Source organism: Arvicanthis niloticus, chromosome 13, assembly GCF_011762505.2.
Source record: "Arvicanthis niloticus isolate mArvNil1 chromosome 13, mArvNil1.pat.X, whole genome shotgun sequence".
NCBI classification, from domain to species: Eukaryota; Metazoa; Chordata; class Mammalia; order Rodentia; family Muridae; genus Arvicanthis; species Arvicanthis niloticus.
The window spans coordinates 66,018,355-66,036,298 of NC_047670.1; the positions used below are offsets into that span (position 1 = coordinate 66,018,355).

At 40.4% G+C, this 17,944-nt stretch overlaps 1 protein-coding gene across 1 annotated transcript in view; it reads right to left on the reverse strand.

Annotated features, from left to right (window-relative positions):
* Slc2a13 (solute carrier family 2 member 13) overlaps positions 1-17,944 on the reverse strand; it is a 299,073-nt gene that overhangs the window by 211,083 nt on the left and 70,046 nt on the right. Inside the window, exon 3 of the mRNA XM_034516933.2 lies at positions 13,996-14,204. Coding sequence (XP_034372824.1) covers positions 13,996-14,204 — 209 coding nt within the window. The remainder of the gene's footprint in view (positions 1-13,995; positions 14,205-17,944) is intronic.

Here is a 17,944-nt window from a genome sequence, read left to right on the forward strand (position 1 = left end):
AGCTATTTCTAGTTTTTATCCACTCACAGGGAAAAATTGGGTCTTCCCAATGGAGTCTCCCTGGGTACATAAACCACACCTAAGGGCAGATCCAGTATCCAGCAGTGGATGGCCAACACAACACAAACACAATGGCAATTTGAAATATTTTATTTGTCTCATGTTTTGGCATTTTTTAACATTGCTTGTCTTTTGCTTCCATATTATGCTCTACAATTTAGTGTTTTATGGACATTGTTAGTATGCATATGCATTTGTGTCTCTGAGTGTGTACATTTTTAGTGCTTTTTCTGTTTGTTTGTTTGTTTGTTTGTTTTGCTTTATTCTGGTTTATATTTTTTATTTGCCTCTGTTTTCTGTGAAAGGAGAAAGAAGGCATGGAGTTGTAAGAGTGGGGTAGATGTGGAAGGAGGTGCGGGAGAAGAAACCATGATTAGAATGTATTGTATGGAAAATGTACTTTCAATTAAAAAAAAGAAACGGCTTTGAAAGAAGCTAAATAAAAACAAAACAAAAAATGAGTGGCTAAGAGAAACATGATGGTAGATGATAGATAGATGATAGACAGATAGATGATAGATAGACAGATGATAGATAGATGATAGATAGACAGATGATAGATAGATGATAGATAGATAGATAGATAGATAGATAGATAGATAGATAGATGATAGATAGATGGATAGATAGGTAGATAGAAAGAAGACAGTCAGGTAGATGATATGATAATAAATAGATGATAGATTGATATACATACACAGAGACATACACAGACATACAAACATATATAGGCCACACATGCACAAACATTACCCATGAAATGGAGTGATATTCTCATTTGCAGCAACATGGATGGATGATCCAGTTAAGGAAAAATGAGCTAGGTACAAAACCCTAAATACTGCATGGTTTTTCCACCAATGGGCCCTTGTCTACGTAGACAGTAGAATAGTGGGTATAGCAGCTGGGAAAGAGAGCAGGAGAGATGCTAGAGAAAAGGCTGGCTGTCAGATATAAAACTACATTGTTAATACGGATCATCAACTTGACACGATATCCAGTCACCGAAGAGACAAGGCTCTGGGCATTCCTTGGAAGGATTATCCTGATCAGGTTAATTATGGAGGAAAGCTATGATTAAAGTATTCTATAACTATGTACCAGTGTTATATGATAACCTAGAGGAAGAAGAAAAACGGTCTTTAGGGTGGATAGTTCAGTTGGTAAACACCTCACCATGCAGACAAGAGGATTTGACTTACAGTCCCTGAATCCAAGTTAAAAATCCAGGCTTGAGGGTGTGGTTAATAATACCAGTTCTAAGGAGGGAGTGTCAAATAGATCCCTGTGGCTTCCTGGTCAGCTGTGTAGCTCAACTCGTAGACTGCAGGCTAAGGAGAGACGCTGTATCAAAACAAAAAAACAAACTGGGAGGACAACAGCACAGTGGCTCAGCAGAAAAAAGCACCTGCCTCCAAGTCTGCAAACCTGAGTTCAATTCCCAGGACCCACATGGTGGAGGGCGAGAACTCACAACCACAAGATATGTACAGTTATTACATGTGTACCTGGATATGTGTATGCTTATACATGTGCACATGCGTGTGCGCGCACACACATGGACACACACAGAGACACATACAGACACACATACACAGAAACACACACACAAACAAGACACACAAACACATGCACAGACACACACACACCACACAGACACACAGACATACACACACAAACACACATGTACACACCCACATACCACAGAAAAAGTCTTTAAAAAAAATCCTCAACTGCTGCATTATGTAAATGGTTAAACTGAGCCTGTTGTAACACATATTTGTAGCTTCATCTTTTTAGTAAACATCTTTGGGTAAACCAACTAAAATAAATTCCTTCAGAGGCAAAGACTTTAAAATGTCAACCCTGTGTGTATATAAAATCAAAGATAAATCTGCATGACTGTTTTATAAATGGTGTCCATGTAAACATTTCTAACATAATCAAATGCTAATTCCATACAACCAGGAGCTACCCTCAATTCCTTAATAGACCTAATAGCAAGAGGTTAATTCAGTGTCTCTACAAGCAGAGACTTTTGTCTCTGCATGCAAGTAATTTCTCTTAGACCTCGACTTGGTGCAACCAACAGGAAACTGCTTTTTGTCATTAATAACATATAACTTAGATACTACAAATGTCAGTATTTTCAACGTATACACTCAATTCACAGAGGCTTTCCTACATTTACAAAGCTTTTTGAAATTTACTATTATGCAATTCCAGAATATTTTTATTCACCAAAGACATTCCCATTCTAAACCACCTTTCATTAAAGTCCTGTGCCACCATTAATCTATATTTTGCTTCTCCCAGTTGGCCTATTCTGGAGATGTTATCAGTGGTATCACTTAAACATGACCCTTTGGTTCTGGTTCCTTCCTGTCAGCACGATGCCTTTCTTAGTCCAGTCACACAGCAGTACAGTGTCAGAATGTTCACTCTGGTGTTGTCTGCACTGTGTTGTTTTAATCCCTTAGCTGGCAAACACATCTGTTGTCTTTGATTTTGTATTATGAGTAGCGCTGTTACAAACATGCACGCGGACATTTTGTGTTGCCCTATGCTCTAATTCCCGTGGGTTTGAATATAGGGACAGAAAAGAGGATAATGTCAAACTGCTCTTCGCTTTGAAGAAACTATCAAGTTGTCTTCCCAGCAAGCTGTGTTCAGCAGCAATGTTTGCAGCCACGGCTCCTCCCTGTCCTCAGCAATACTGTGTCTGTTGATGTTCCACTTACGAATGGTATTTTTTGACTATTTTCTTACTGTGAACCAATGTTGGCCATTTTTTTTTATGTGCTCTGTTGGTGGTTCCTGTATCTGCCTTGGTTTCCCACGCTGTTCTAAATCCTTTACCCACCTTTTCACACTGGATCCTTAGTCTAAATACCATTTCTTGGGCGTTCATTTAAGAGTTCAGATACAAGAAGCTTATCAGACAAACCTGGCAAATACCCTTCTGAAGGTAGTCTTTCATATTTTTCTAATATTCTTTGGCATAAAAATTGTAACTTTTGTTACAGACCCATGGTGGAGCTTGTGATTTTGGTATTGCATGGCCACGAAACCCTCATCAAGTATGCCGCCTTAGATGTTGTTCTCTTTTTAAAAAACTTCTACAGTGTTAGCTCCTATCTACAGTTAATATTGAATATAATATTAGAAGCCCGATTTATTTTTACATGGTCTATGAATTTTTCAGTTGCTGTGTTAAACACCACAACCAAAGGCAACTTGGGGAGGAAAGGGTTCATTTCATCCTGTAGGTTCCCCTCCATTATGAAGGACAGTCAGGACAGGATCTGGAGGCAAACACTGAAGCAGAAGCATGAAGGAGTGCTGCTCCCCAGAACTTGCTCAGCCTGCATTCTTATACAACCCAAGATTCCCACCCCAGGGGAGGTGTCGCCTACAAGGGGCTGGGCCCTCCTCCATCAATAAAGAAAATGCCTCTTGTCCAATCTGTTGGAGATAATTTCTCAATCGAAGTTCCCTCTTCCAAGATGACTGAGTATTGAGTCAAGTTGACAAAAACACAAAAGCAAATAAACAAAACCTCACTAACACATCTAGTTACTCGGTTGCCCCTGAGCAATTTATTGAAAACCATTCTTTATCCTCAGAAGAGTTTGCCATCCTAGTCTAAAAGCCATTGACCAGGGGCTTTGAAGTTTATTCCAGGATTCTTGTTGGTATCTGATTAATCTATAAAAGCCTTCCTAATGTCAAGACCACGCGGTTTTATTCTGTAGCTCTGTACATCTCACATAGTAATAAGTATTTATTCCTGCCTCTTCCCTTTTAAAGACTGTTCTAGCTATACTGAATCCCATATAATTAAACATAAGATACAAGGGTCCAATTCATTATGTTTTGTGAAATAAAGACTGTCATTTTCACAAGGATTTTGCTGAACTGAGAGATCATTTGGGAAATACTGCTCTCGTAACAACAGTGCATAGCAAGGCATGAACATGGGGACTTCTTCCCCCTCCTTTAAGTCTTCTTTAATTTCTTGCAGTAATGCTTTCATTTCAGTATAAAAATCATGTGATTCTCTATTATTGAAATCTGATATTTAGAGACAAGCCAGTAAAGCCTAAATCTTTATTTTAAATACATTACCAAATAAAATCATTTTAAAATAAAACAATCCATCATGCATTTTTTATGCATAACACTAGCTGGTCCACTCTCTGAGAATGCAGTGTGTCCAAGCAGTGACTTTCTAACTGTCTATCAGTTCAATTATCCAGAGCCTTTTCTGCCATGCAACCTTGCAGGTTCTCCTGTAGCTACACACTAGGCTACACTTACATGTACTCAGAGTCACATACCTGTGCCATGGGCATAGCAGCAAACAGGACACACCCACAAGTAGGCATCACACTATGGGCTTATAAAAAAAAATAATTCAGTAGCATCCCCAAATAACATCTAAAAAAAAAAATCTGACCTGATGGATACATTTAATGACTGGCTGATTAAAAGCAGGGGTGAGCTTTTAGTCTAGGTCAAATATAGCCAGATTTTAAAAAATATATCAATAATAAGACATTAACAGGTACAAAATAAGGATTATATGCTGTTGGACAAACAATATCCATCCTTTCGTATACCCTCTATGCTGGTTTTTCTGCTGCAATAGGCAAGAAAAGCAGCTACCTATGACACAGGTCATATGGTCACAAAGCCAAGTACTTGCTCCTGTAAGAAAAGTCTGCCAGTTCCTGAAATAAAGCATCACAGTCACAGGCGGCCAATGAGGTATGGATCTCGCCTGTCATGTCATAACACAACTAAATCATTACCATGAAATCATGAAACACAGCTTTTCCAATTTGTACACTTACTACTTTTGGGTAACCCAGTAATAATATCATCATCAGCTGGTCTAAGTACAAAGAAAAGAACACATCTATTTCATCAACAAAGAATATTATACATGCAGGCAGCACTGATTGAGTTCTTTGAGTTATTAAAACCAAGAACATAAAGATAGGGGTTGTTGGGACGATCCTGGGAGAGACAGAACAAGAACAGGGTGCACATGATCAAGACACACTGTTATAAATATATAAAATGTATGAAATGGTCAAATTAATAAAAAAGAAAAATGTAAATGTAAACTTGGCAAAGAGTTGAAATACTGCAGAAAGGTACACGAAGTCCTTAGCACATAGGAAACTACTACGTTATTATTCTGAAATTTAACATAAACTTATAGCCATCACAGTCATGCTGTTTCTCCTGTAGAATCTATGGATATGAACTGTCTCATGATTTGCCCTGCCTTCCTCCCGGCCTCAGAGCTAACCCGCCCACACACTTCCCCCTCCATGAGCGCCAAGAAGCAATTCGTGTCTCTAGCAGAACCAACTTGGGAAATCAAAAGCAGACTGTGAAAAGATTTTTACTAATAAGCTCACAAGAGATGTCCCACAGTGAGTGTGGGAGGGGTACCCTGTGTTCTGGTTTGCAAGATCTGAAGGCCATGAAGGAAACTAAATGAGAGGAAGACTCCGGAAGCAACACGAAGACACTGGTGTCTGTATTTCCAGAGACCCAACCCCTAGTAATAGAAAAGGCAGCGAGAGGACACAAAGGGAGGGAGAAAGAACTGAGCTGAGTCATAACTGACACCTGATATAGAAGAGGCCTGCCTTCTGTGACTGCTTGCTAGACCTCTTTGGGATCCTTCTTTTTAGGAAAGGACAGCCTGAAAGAATCAGGTGCGTTCTAAGCTCCACCCACTTGTTGCTTTTCTTTCAGTACTTCCTTATAGAAAGATGTTGGTAGGCTGTGGAGGCAAAGTGGGGAGTGGGGGTCACACCCATCTCTAATTTCTCAACATAACACGGGGGATGAACTCTAATTTTTAGGATTTTTTTAAAAAATGAGAATTGTAGGCAGAGACAAAAGGTGTGTTGGCATTTGCAGAAGTAGACAGTTAGTGAACAGCAATAGCCATTACCAGCTTCACACTAGAACCTCTCAGTTAACCATAACGAACGGGAAGCAGCACCGCAAAAGACCCGACTTAAGCACAGTTTAGTTTGCAAAGGTGTGGCGGTACACACCTGTCACCCTAGCTCTACGGAGCCTGAGACAGGATGAGCTTGAGAAGAGTTTGGGTTGCCTGGCAACCCTTTGAGCTACTTCAAAATACAGATGATGATGATGATGATGATCGCGGTGGTGGAGGTGGTGGTAATGATAATTGTAACAACGTAAGTTTCTTTGACGGTTCCTGAGGTTCATCTTACCACTGGGGAAAAAGAAGTGATTATATCCAGTTCTCTAACATGAAAAGGTTTGTGGGTATTTTATCTAAGAGATGTGCAGTGGAAGCCATTTTCCAAAAAGCATTTTGAAAACAGTCTCTCCTGCAAGCGATTGTAGTTTTAAGCTTCTTAAACCTAATTTTCTCCTCATCACGGCAAGTACACAGCTCACTTTTAAACACTTCAAGGAATATAGGTAGTGATGAGCAACTGAGGAGAAGCGCCAAGCTGTGGTGAGCCTCTCTCCCAGGGGGACAGAGATGGAGAAGTTTGCTTCTGTAGATCAAGAGCTCAGAGGCCTGGGGTGTAATCAGAGAGAGGAAGAAAAGTGATAGCATCTGAATTCCTGGACCTGAAATACAAACTGAGTTTTAAACAGGAAGGAAAGAAGCAATTTCTTTTCTTCTTTCTCTTTCTCTCTCCCTCTCTCTTTCTTACTTCCTTCTTTTCTCTTTCATTCTTTCATTCATTCTTTTTTTTTTTTGAGAAACATTTGATAATAGCAGACACTAAAGAACAGCTGGACTTTCTCACATAGCACAGAAGAACCCAATTCTGGCAGAGGCCTTATAGTCTTATAGTCTTATAAGAGTTCCTTATAGTGTGCTCTAACCTGTACACACTAGACAGTCTTTAAAGGACACAGCAATTCACATATCATATATTATATATATATCAGATAGATACAATAGATATGTAATTTATAAATGTAGATAAATAGATATGTAATTTATAACGTAGACTATTAGCTGCACTGAATGGTTTTAAGCTAACCTGTAAAGATATCACCCTGAAGCAGAACTCTCTTTTGAAAGACCTGGCCTCTGGGGCACACCTCTTCTTTGGTTTGAATGTAGACAATTTAAAAACAGTATGAGCATCATGACAAATTGGTGTGTGGATGGGGGCTGACATTAAGCTGTTTTAGCATGGATTTTCTTTTTAGGAGATGTGGATTTATATACAATGTAGCAAGAAGACAAAAATATACAGCCCTTGGGAGTTACCTATCCACACACTAAAACACTCTGGGTTTCAATACAAATGAAGAGAGTTGGCTAGAAAGCCTACAGCAATCAGAAAGGTTTCCATCCACAAAGATGCAGGTATAAACTCTCTGCCGCTCTTCATCCCACATAGCAGGGGAGTCAATGACATTATAATGTAAAACTAAGAACTATTTCCATCTTTATAAGGTGTTAAATGCCCTTTGGGGGTTTAGAAAAGTCAATGCAATGTTTATTTAAAGCAGCACTGAATGAAACAGCTTCCTAAGTCAATCATCACGACTAAGAAAGCCAATTTGCTACAACTCCAGAGCCCTGCCCATTGTCCTTCAGTGACAGAGGGCAGTGGCTTTCTGTTTATGAATGGCCTTCTGTGTTAGTGCATGCTCTGCCATGATGGGGTCATATAACATCCAAGAGGCTTTGACAGTTTAGCGAATTCTGCAATGATCTTTAGAATTTTAGATACAGAACTGTCATCACTACCAATATGTAGAAAGCTGTGGGTCATCTTCCTAACAAGTTATCAACATTTATTTCAATTTCACGTAATGTATGCAACCCATGACTGTTTTGCGGGGGACACACTGCCCTCTCAGGGCAGCAGATGACAACAGCAAGGAGCCTTTCACTGCAAGGTCACCACTCAGGACTGGATTTCTAAAGAAGCTACAGAAATATTTCTACCAAGCTACGGCAATATTGGCTCTCCCTGCAAATACCTCTCTGCAAGATGTGATTTGCAAAAATAGCCATGTACAACATCAATTCACTGAAAATGAAAATGACTTACAGGAAGACTTATGACCTAACTGCAAAATTACTTGAGAAAAAAAAAAGGGTTGGGGCAGCCATCTGTTCCTGACACGATAATCATGACCCCAAAGAGCTAGAGAGAAGTCTAAATGAATTCATGGGAAGATGCTGGATAAATGTTTTTTTAGCTCCACACTCTTACTTTCTAGACTAGAGACTAAGCTTCCCCCATCAGAAAGCAAAACACAGAGATAATGTTTGACCATGTCAATGAGGTCACAAACTATTGATAAAGTCAAAATCTTGCTGGCCTGAATGTTTTGGGGGTAAGCTGGACACAAAATCACCTGATTGCCTGCAACAGGGACTAGGGGAGCCTGAATGATATTTCAGCCTGGAAGAGGAACCCTGAAAGGTTCCTTCCCATGTACACTGATATTAAGGTTTTGGCTACCCTGTATGAGGGTATAGCATTTAGCTACCCTGTATGAGGCTTTGAGTTCCTTCTCCAGGATTGCAAATAGACAAACAAATAAACAAATGCAAAGACATACTCATTAAATATATAAAATATATAAATACATAAAATAAACTTATATATTTAACTTAAATAAATATATAAAATAAACATTACTAAGCAAATATATTTACTTACATTAATATTTTAGCATTCCAAATACAAAGCTAATTTTCTGGCTTGTATTCTTCTATTTAATGTGTTTATTTTGAAAGTATCTAGGATCTAGGTGAGCAGAAAATCTTGGTTGTAAAAGAAAGTTTATGTATTCCTTTTACTCTGAGGATCTTATTTTACATCCAGAAGACTAAACCTGTGTCACAAGTGATTCCAGTGAACACTATCCTGTGTGTGAAGATCTCCACCTTGCCTCTCTCCTCCATCTGTCCAGTACTGAAGCTGTCCTGAGGACAACCTTGCCCCACACTCACAGCCTTTCCTGGCATCCTACATACCCATCACAATGTGTAGGTTCCCATAGAAAAGGAAACCTTCCTAACACATATCTCTTATCCCACCTCCGATCCCACCTTGATACCCACTGTCTCAGCCTCTGGACAAGCCAGTGGAGAGACAGGCATTCCTGTGAAACCCTCTATGAGCACCAGTGACTCCTGCAGAAGAGCACAAAGGTGGCAGTGGTCACAAAATGGCACTGGATGCCTCTGTGTTCCTGTCTCCATCTCCCAGGGATACATGTTTTATCTTCTGGGGAAAGACAGGAAGATGCAATTTAGAAAGGCACCTGAGCCCATCAGACAAGGTGACAGACAGTGTCAGCACTCAAGAGTCTTCCATAAACTGCCTTCCAGGTTGCCAAGATGACTTGGCAGGTGAAGGCACTTCACTTGCCACTAGGCTTGGCCACATGGGCATTTGATCCCTGGGACAAACATGGTGGAAAAGGAGAACTGATTCCTATTTGTCTCACCTCCCTGGGACAAACATGGTGGAAAAGGAGAATGGATTCTTATTTGTCTCACCCCCTCACTCTCTCCTCTTTCTCTCTCCTCTCTCTCTCTCTCTCTCTCTCTCTCTCTCTCTCTCTCTCTCTCTCTCTCACACGCACACACACACACACACACACACACACATACACACACACACATGCACACACATACACACCATAGCACACACATACTCACATGGATGCACACACTAAGTAAATACATACAGAAATGAATGTGATTTTTAAGAAGTTTCCATTCCAAGGAATCGTCTCTCTTATTGGCTGCTTGTGTTTTTCTTGTTATGAGAGAAAGGTATTAGTTTGTAAATTAAAGCCCCACACACCCCACTCATGGCTACAATAAGGTCATACTTTATTTCCAATACCCCATGAACACATTTGCCCAAACAAGAAACTGAAACTCTTCAAGTCATGTCTGGGATGCACAGCCAGGTCTGAGAGCACACAAAGCTGATTAAAAGGTATGATTGGTGTTTAGAAGAATGTATTTGAACCATCATATAAAAAGTTATATTGCAGAGTAGAGTGAAAACTTCTGTTAACCTCTAGAGTAAAGTAGACAAAAATTCAAATAAAATTTAAACTTAGCATGACTGCCCCTTTCAATGTAATATTCAGGCCCTACATGCCCACCTCTCTGTAACTTTGAAGCTAAGTGAACACACTACTTGATATAACTGACTTGGTCTCTCTGAAGCTCCTATGTCAGTTGTATAGCTAACTCATGACTTGGTACACACCTGTGCAAATAAAATAAACTAGAAAAACAAAATATAAGAGACACGCAGCAAAAAATGATGAGGTAATTCTTGACAATTGATTTGTAGTCAGATTTGCTTTTGACTCTAAAAGCATTATCACATCACTACTAAGTCAGAGGTAGTAATTAGCAAAGCGATCTGGGATAGAGGTGCAGTCAGACCCTCCCTGGAAGTCTGAAAACTCAGCTCTACTTCAGAACTACCATTAATCTGGTTCATTTAATGGTGCAGATGCTCAGAGTCCTCTCTTCTCCAAGTGCACACCTTCAGAGGCTTGTCCCAACCATCTAACCTAATGTCCTCACAGCGCCTCTATCACTGTTTTAGTATAGTGCTCATTTCTCTTAGACAGTTAAAGAATTTGTAGTTAACCAGCAGTTATCTTTTTATTTATCACTTCACTCAACAAGAGAAACAGGCAGCAATTTTGTCTGTTTTGTCTACTGCCACACCTGCACCTCCCCTGCCATAAATTTAGTAAAAGCTTTTGAATGGACATTAGCTTCATAGCATTTTTTTTCCCAAATAAACAGCATTCCCTTGGCTATTCCCCAACTATCTCATAAATTAATATCCCATTTACTCTGATCTAAGTTCTGCCATGCAGCAGGTTACCTCTGCTCAGGTTCCATAATGCATGTCCTCCTTCCTGTTCTTGGGGGCCCAATCTTCCCTCTCCTGGCTCTATCCCAGAATCTTTTCTTCTACCGGATGTCCCACCTTCTATTTCCCTGCTTCAGCTATAGGTCAGTCAGCTTTGATTGACAGGTGGCACATTCATACCATACACAAGAGATTTCCTCTTCAGTGAACCCAGGGAAGGAAATTGACCTGTTTTATCGTGTGGAGGAGAGAGGAGATTCTGCTCTAATCTAGTCCTATTCCACAGTGACTTGAAAGCTCAAATGTGCCACAGACACAATGCTGGCCAAATCTGTATCACTGTTTTATTCAGAGGAAATGCTTCCTGTTCTCATCCTGCCACACAGCCACAAAATGAGTGGGTGTGCTGAATAGTACCTGTGCTCTCTTTTCTCAAATAAGTTACACTTTTGATTTGGAGAAGTCTTCCCCCTGTGTCCCTCCCCCGCCCCCCGAGGGGCTGAATATTGGAGATACAAGCCAGCGTCTTCTGTGTGCTAGGTAATGCTCTTTCATTGTGCTATTAGTTCAGCCTAAGGTTAAGGTTAAATTCAAGTGACCAAGAAAAAAAGTGGTCTGGAGTCAAACCTATATAATATAAATCTATTATAATTGAGCTACCAGGTACCATGTAAACTAAACTTCCACATGCAAAGAAACATTCCTGCTTACAAAACATAAGGTATCTCATCACCTTCCTATCCTGGAACATCTGATTTGTTTGGGACATTGTCCAAGGTTCATCTTCCGGCAGCTGTACTCTCTGACCATGGCTTACAAGCTTGAAGCCACAGTTCACATCTTCCCTCCTCAGGTTCCATGGACAGATGAACAGGTCATGTCCTAACACACTGGTGAGTCACCTCTGTGCCAGGAAAGTTTGATTACATTCAAGTTAGCTGCTATTTCTTCTGTGCATCCAGTCTTTTATTCTCGAATGTGAAGAGACAGAGGGCCAAGCCCAAGGTTTGCTAAGTCACTGCCCTGGTCACCACTTCCCAAGTACAGTGACGATACTAAATTCTGCCTCAGTATTACAGTGCTCACTGCTTTTGTGCGGAGACAGGTTTGTTGTGCTCATGTTCTTTTTCCTTGATCTGTAGCTAATACAGAAAATATACACTGTACATAGCCAAGAGATGGCTGTGGTATTTCACTGCATATATCCTCTGAGGAGCACGAAGATGGGGACGTTCTGTCTCTTCACGCTGATAATCTTTCTCTGTTTCCTTGAGGTGAGTCTCCATGTTACCCAGAATGATCCTGAATTCCTAGGTCCAACAATCTTCTTGTCTTAACCTTCCCAGTAGTGTGGAGTTACATCTATCACCACCACATCCAGCCCACCTACTTCTTCATCGCAGAAGCAAGGCCCAGTAGTGCTAAATCTACCTCTGTGCACTTATTCTATAGTGCTTTTAGAACCAAGCCTTTAAGAAAACATAGGCTAAATTTTCAAATTAAGCAAGAGGATGTATGTCACCTCCTGCACATCCAGAGATGGGCTAATCGCATCACTTCCAAAGCTCAGAAAATTCAAACATGAAATAAGCCTCAAGTATATTATAGTATTTAAAAAAATTTCTGACCAAATATACATCTAAAGCAACAAGAGGAAATAGAAAATCTATCTATTCTCCCCACATGATGTCCTCTTTGGCTCCTAAAATCCAGTGATTAAAAACAAAAGCACACATAAACAACTCCAATCACAGGAGACTCCAGCTTCCACAGAGTCTAATTGGCTAGAAATTCTCAGCAGTCATGAAACCCAATTAGTTCCGCTGTCAGCCACTGCACGGCTCAAGGAAATATATTTGTAGGCAATCAAAATGAAGTTGGCAAGCTGGGCAGTGGGGGCCACACACCTACATTCCCACTACCCAAGAGGCAAGTGCAGGAAGACCAAGAGTTCACTGGCAGGATAATGGGTAAGTTCAAGGTCATCCTCAGCTACATAATGAGTTCTAAACTGTCGTGGGATGTACAAAGTCATGTATTAAAACAAAAACAACAACAGAAAGGACTAAAAATTAAAAAAAAAAAAAAAAGAATCGTGCTTAATAGTTTATCGTAAAAATGCAGGAATCTTGGTTCTAGATAAGTCTCTCTTAGTTAATCAAGACATAAATTCCACACAGCATTTCCTGCAATAGCCCTAAGACTGGGAGTTTTCCACTCCAATCACACATAATTAGAACGTAGGTTTCAAGAGGACTGATCATTACCGAAGAAACATATTTCATTTAAGGCACTGCTGGGAAAAAAATCAGACTGGAGGAAAAAAAGAAGCTATTTGCAATTTAAATAGATATTTTAAAAATAGTGCGTTTTAAGATGAACGCAGCGATGAATGCAGTAAGAAGGACATAATTTTGTGAAGGCAAAGACTCCTTGCTTTGCACCAAGGTGTTTCTTTAGAGAAACCAGCATTGCCAGACAGGCAATAGATGTGTGCAAAGTGTTCAAAAACAAATACCTCGGTACTTGGGTCTCTGATCTGACCAAGAGAGTAGCAGTAGATAGCTGTGCTTCACACACATACAGTGATAAGCCACAGCAGACTCGCCCTGCTGCCAGTGCACACTGGATGCTGTAGGAAAAAAGTAGCCTTCAGCTCTACTGAAACCAACAACAAAAGGAATTGAAGACAGCCAACAGTTGTGTTTGACAAAGACCAACACCTTCCTAGGGGTGTCTGTCATTTTCTCAGGGATAAAATAAATAACATGTGTCACCATATGAACTGCCAGTTAAAAAAAGAATGGAATCAAAATTGAGACATTTTAAATGCCAATTTGGAAACAGTGAGTGAATTGAGAGTGATAACTATTATTTTTAGAAAACGTGTCTCAATCCCCTATTAAAGTAAAATATATTTTTGTTTGGTTGCATCCTAAAGTCATGTTGAAGAATACTAAAATGATTAATGATTTAATTTCTGAATACAGCCACCACATTGTTCTCTGTCTCACACAGAGGCAAGTGCACATACCTGCAGTGGCTTCCTTTTCCTCCTCCTCGATGCTGTTTCTGATGCTGTCATACTCCTCATCAATGGTCTGATTGCCACGCATCTGGGACAAAATTCGGCGGGCCTTCTGAGTCTGTCCTTTCTGTATCAGCCACCGAGGGCTTTCAGGTAAAAAGAGGAATCCAAGAAACTGTATGACAGCCGGAATGGCCGCAAGTCCCAACATGTACCTGCCATAAGAAATACAATGATACTGTGAGATGGCTCGGAGAACACTGAGTATATATTCATTGTGGAGTCTAACAGCACTGAGTGCACACTCATTGAACACAGAATGTAAATAGATTGAACTTGAGCATGCACTTCCCAGAGTGTAACAGCACCGAGTGCACACTATTCAGGAGATTATGGAAACACTGAGTGTGCACACTGCCCAGACTCTAACAGCACTGAATACACACAACAGTGTCTGACAGCATTGAGTCCAAACCCATCACAGAATCACAAATAACTGAGTCACAAGAATATGTAAACACTGAGTGTGCACTCCCCGGAGTCGAGCAGTGCTGAGGACACACTTGCAACAGAGTCTAAGAGCACTGAATTCACACTCACCATGGATTCTAACCGCACTAGTGAATTCTCATTTACCACACAGTCCACAACAATTAGTGTGTATTCCTCGGGGTCTGATATACCTGAGTACACACTCACCATAGTCTGAAAACACTGAGCGTGCACTCCTCAGATGCTAGCAGCACTGTGTACACACCACGGAGTCTATCAGCATTGCATGCACAATCATTTATCATACAGTCTAAAAACGCTGTGTGTGCTCCCCAAAGCTCTGAGCGCATACTCCCAGAGTCTAACCACACTATGTGCACATTTATTCACGAGAACATAAAAAGGGTATACAGGCCCCAGCACCTTCGGGACTGTCTGCACACTTGCTAGCCTAACAGCAGTGAGTGCACACATATCACAGAGCCCAAGGGCACTGAATACGTTCTCATCACAGAGTCTAATAGCAATAACCACACACATACTTCCCATGGTCTAAAATCACTGAGTGAGCTCTCCCTAGAGTTTAACAAGACTGAATGCACACTCACCAGAGAGTCAACAGCATTGAGTGTATACTCCCTACAGGATTTGATGATTGCATGGATCACAGCAATATTTATAGCAAATTAATCAGATTTTATTCACTAGAAAAGTTATCTTTACGCTGTACTGAAATTGCAAATGAGAATGATGTAATACTTATCTCCTTGACAAAAATTATAATTCCACAATGACAGGCAAATGCCATAATGATATTTCCACATTCTGAACAAATCACGCAAAGCTCTCCATATCTAATATGTCTGACACTGCTACACACAACAGAACCGTGGTTTGCAATACCTCTGTGTCTCCTATCGATTCAAATTCTATGCATATGTTCTAGTGCAGGTGAATATGGGGCTTCTATGGTCTTGGTAAGTGTCCCCTAAAGGCACACGTGCTGAAGGCTTATGTGCCAGCTTATGTTGCCTACAGGAGAGGGCAGAATCTCTAAGAAGTGGTTGCTAGTGGGAGGGAGTTTGGTGACTGGGCATTCTCTGAAAGGTGACATTGGAACCCAAGACCTTTCCTCTCGTCTTTGGCCTCCTAGCAAACACAAGGTGAAAAATTCCTCTCACACTGAACTGCTATCATGATGTCCTTCCTGCCTTGATTCAAAAACATTTAGCCAAAATGAACCCTTTCCTCCTAAAGAGAAGAATAACTCAGCTATGCTGTTCTCACCGAAGCAGAGACTAACCTGAGACTAAGAGAACTATCTGATACAAGATACACTTCTCATGATACTAAGTACCTACGGTTGCTTCTTTGGTGTTTTGTTGGCAATTTTTTGTTTGTGCTTACTTGTCTGAAATATGGTCTTGCTATAAGTAGCTTATGTTGACCTATAATATGTAGTCCTTCTCCATCTCTCTCACAAGAGCTAGTATTACAGAGATACGCCTCCATGCCTTGCAACAAGTTGTTTATGAACAGCTAATTTGGTCCTTTGAATGATTAGTTTTTAAAAGTAATTTCCTATTACATTTTGCCATGAAACAACAGGTTCACCATGATTAAGCAGTCATGGTTCATAGCAGAGAAGACAGAGGCAGAAACAAATCATTGCAAACAGATGACTAGCCGAATTTGGTATGCTCTACAGAGTTAGTCTATCTTTAAGTTATGCTAAACCTAGGGTAAAGCAACGTAGAGGCTTGCAGAGATAGATCTCATGACGTAAGGCTATTACTCTCTAAGCAACTGTGTTTAAATCCTAAAATCAAAAGAGGAAAGATGTAATTATGATTTGGGTATTAAAATACCACTTACTATAAACTGCACAGTGAACCTATAGGATGAACCAGCAACAGTGAGATCCAGAGAGCGAACAAAGTATTTATGAATGGGTAATAGAATACTACTTACTATAAGCCACACAGTAAACCTATAGGATGAATCAGTGAGAGTGAGATTCGGAGAGTGAATAAAGTATTTGTGAATGAGAGAACATAAGATTTAGCCTTCACTGCCTATGTTGTATGATTAGACCAACCATTAATCCCTCAGTGCAGCTCACAGAGGACAGACTGTTCCTTCACAGTTTGAGCATGCGTCCCAACCTCAGTGTCTGTCATTGTATCTTACTTTTCAATCCCACTCACTAGAGCACCTGGTGAAGCATCTTGCACATAGCTGGCATCTAGTAAATATTTTATGACCTGAAAGGACAACAACCAAGCTCTGAAACCCTCTGTGTCATCACATTAGAGAATAACTGTTTAGACTCACCTAGCAGTATTTCAGATGTATACCTTATATAGTCAATAAAATGGATTAGAAATGAAATAAGATTCATCCCATAGATAAAAAGTTTCATGTTTCACTTTCTGTCTTCTTGGAATGATTAAAGAGCTTCGCAAATAAATACAGAAACCACATCATTTTCAGACCCTGATAATATACACATATTTCTTGGTATTTTGCTACTCACTAATAAAACTCAGAGCATAGTATTCTTATGAAATTAAAAGAAACAGAAGAGAAGGAGAACAAAAAGGGAAATTCAAACCTAAAGGAACCTATGCATATGTGGATTCTGGAAGCCAGAATACTTTAGAACTGAGTCCTTTTCAATGGGACATCTCAAGATCCTAGGTCTAAAACTCCTACGTCTGCATAGCAGTAGGAGAAAGATTTTAAAACCTTGGCCAGTCTTTCTCTTTGCAAAGACTAGTCCAGAAAACTAAAAAATCCACATGCACTCATACTTGACACTTACTTTCTTTTTTTATTAATCATTTTATTCATTTACATTTCAAATGATATCCCCTTTCCGGCTACCCCTCCACAAACCCTGATCCCATCTGCTCTCTCCCCCCTTTCCTTTGCCTCTATGAAGGTGCTCCTCCACCCACTCACCCTCTCCTGCCTCACTGCTCCAGCATCCCCCTATGCTGGGGCATCAAACCTCTACAGGACCAAGGGCTTCACCTCCCACTGATGTCAGATATGGCCATCCTCTGCTACATATGTATCTGGAGCCATGGTTCCCTCCATGTATGTTCTTTGATTGGTGGTTTGGTTCCTGAGAGCTCTGGGTGGTCCAGTTAGCTGATATCGTTCTTCCTATGGGGTTGCCATCCCCTTCAGCTCCTTCAGTCTTTCCTCTAACTCTTTCATTGTGGTCCCCAGGCTCAGTCTGATGGTTGGCTATGAGTTTCTATCTGCATCTGTATTTTTCAGGTAAAACCTCTCAGGGAACAGCCATACCAGGTTTCTGTCAGCAAGCGATTCTTGACAACAGCAATAGTGTGGGGGGTTGGTGACTGCAGATATCAAATACCATATGGATGGACCCCTAGGTGGGGCAGTCTCTGGATGGCCTTTCCTTCAGTCTCTGTTCCATTTTTTTGTCCCT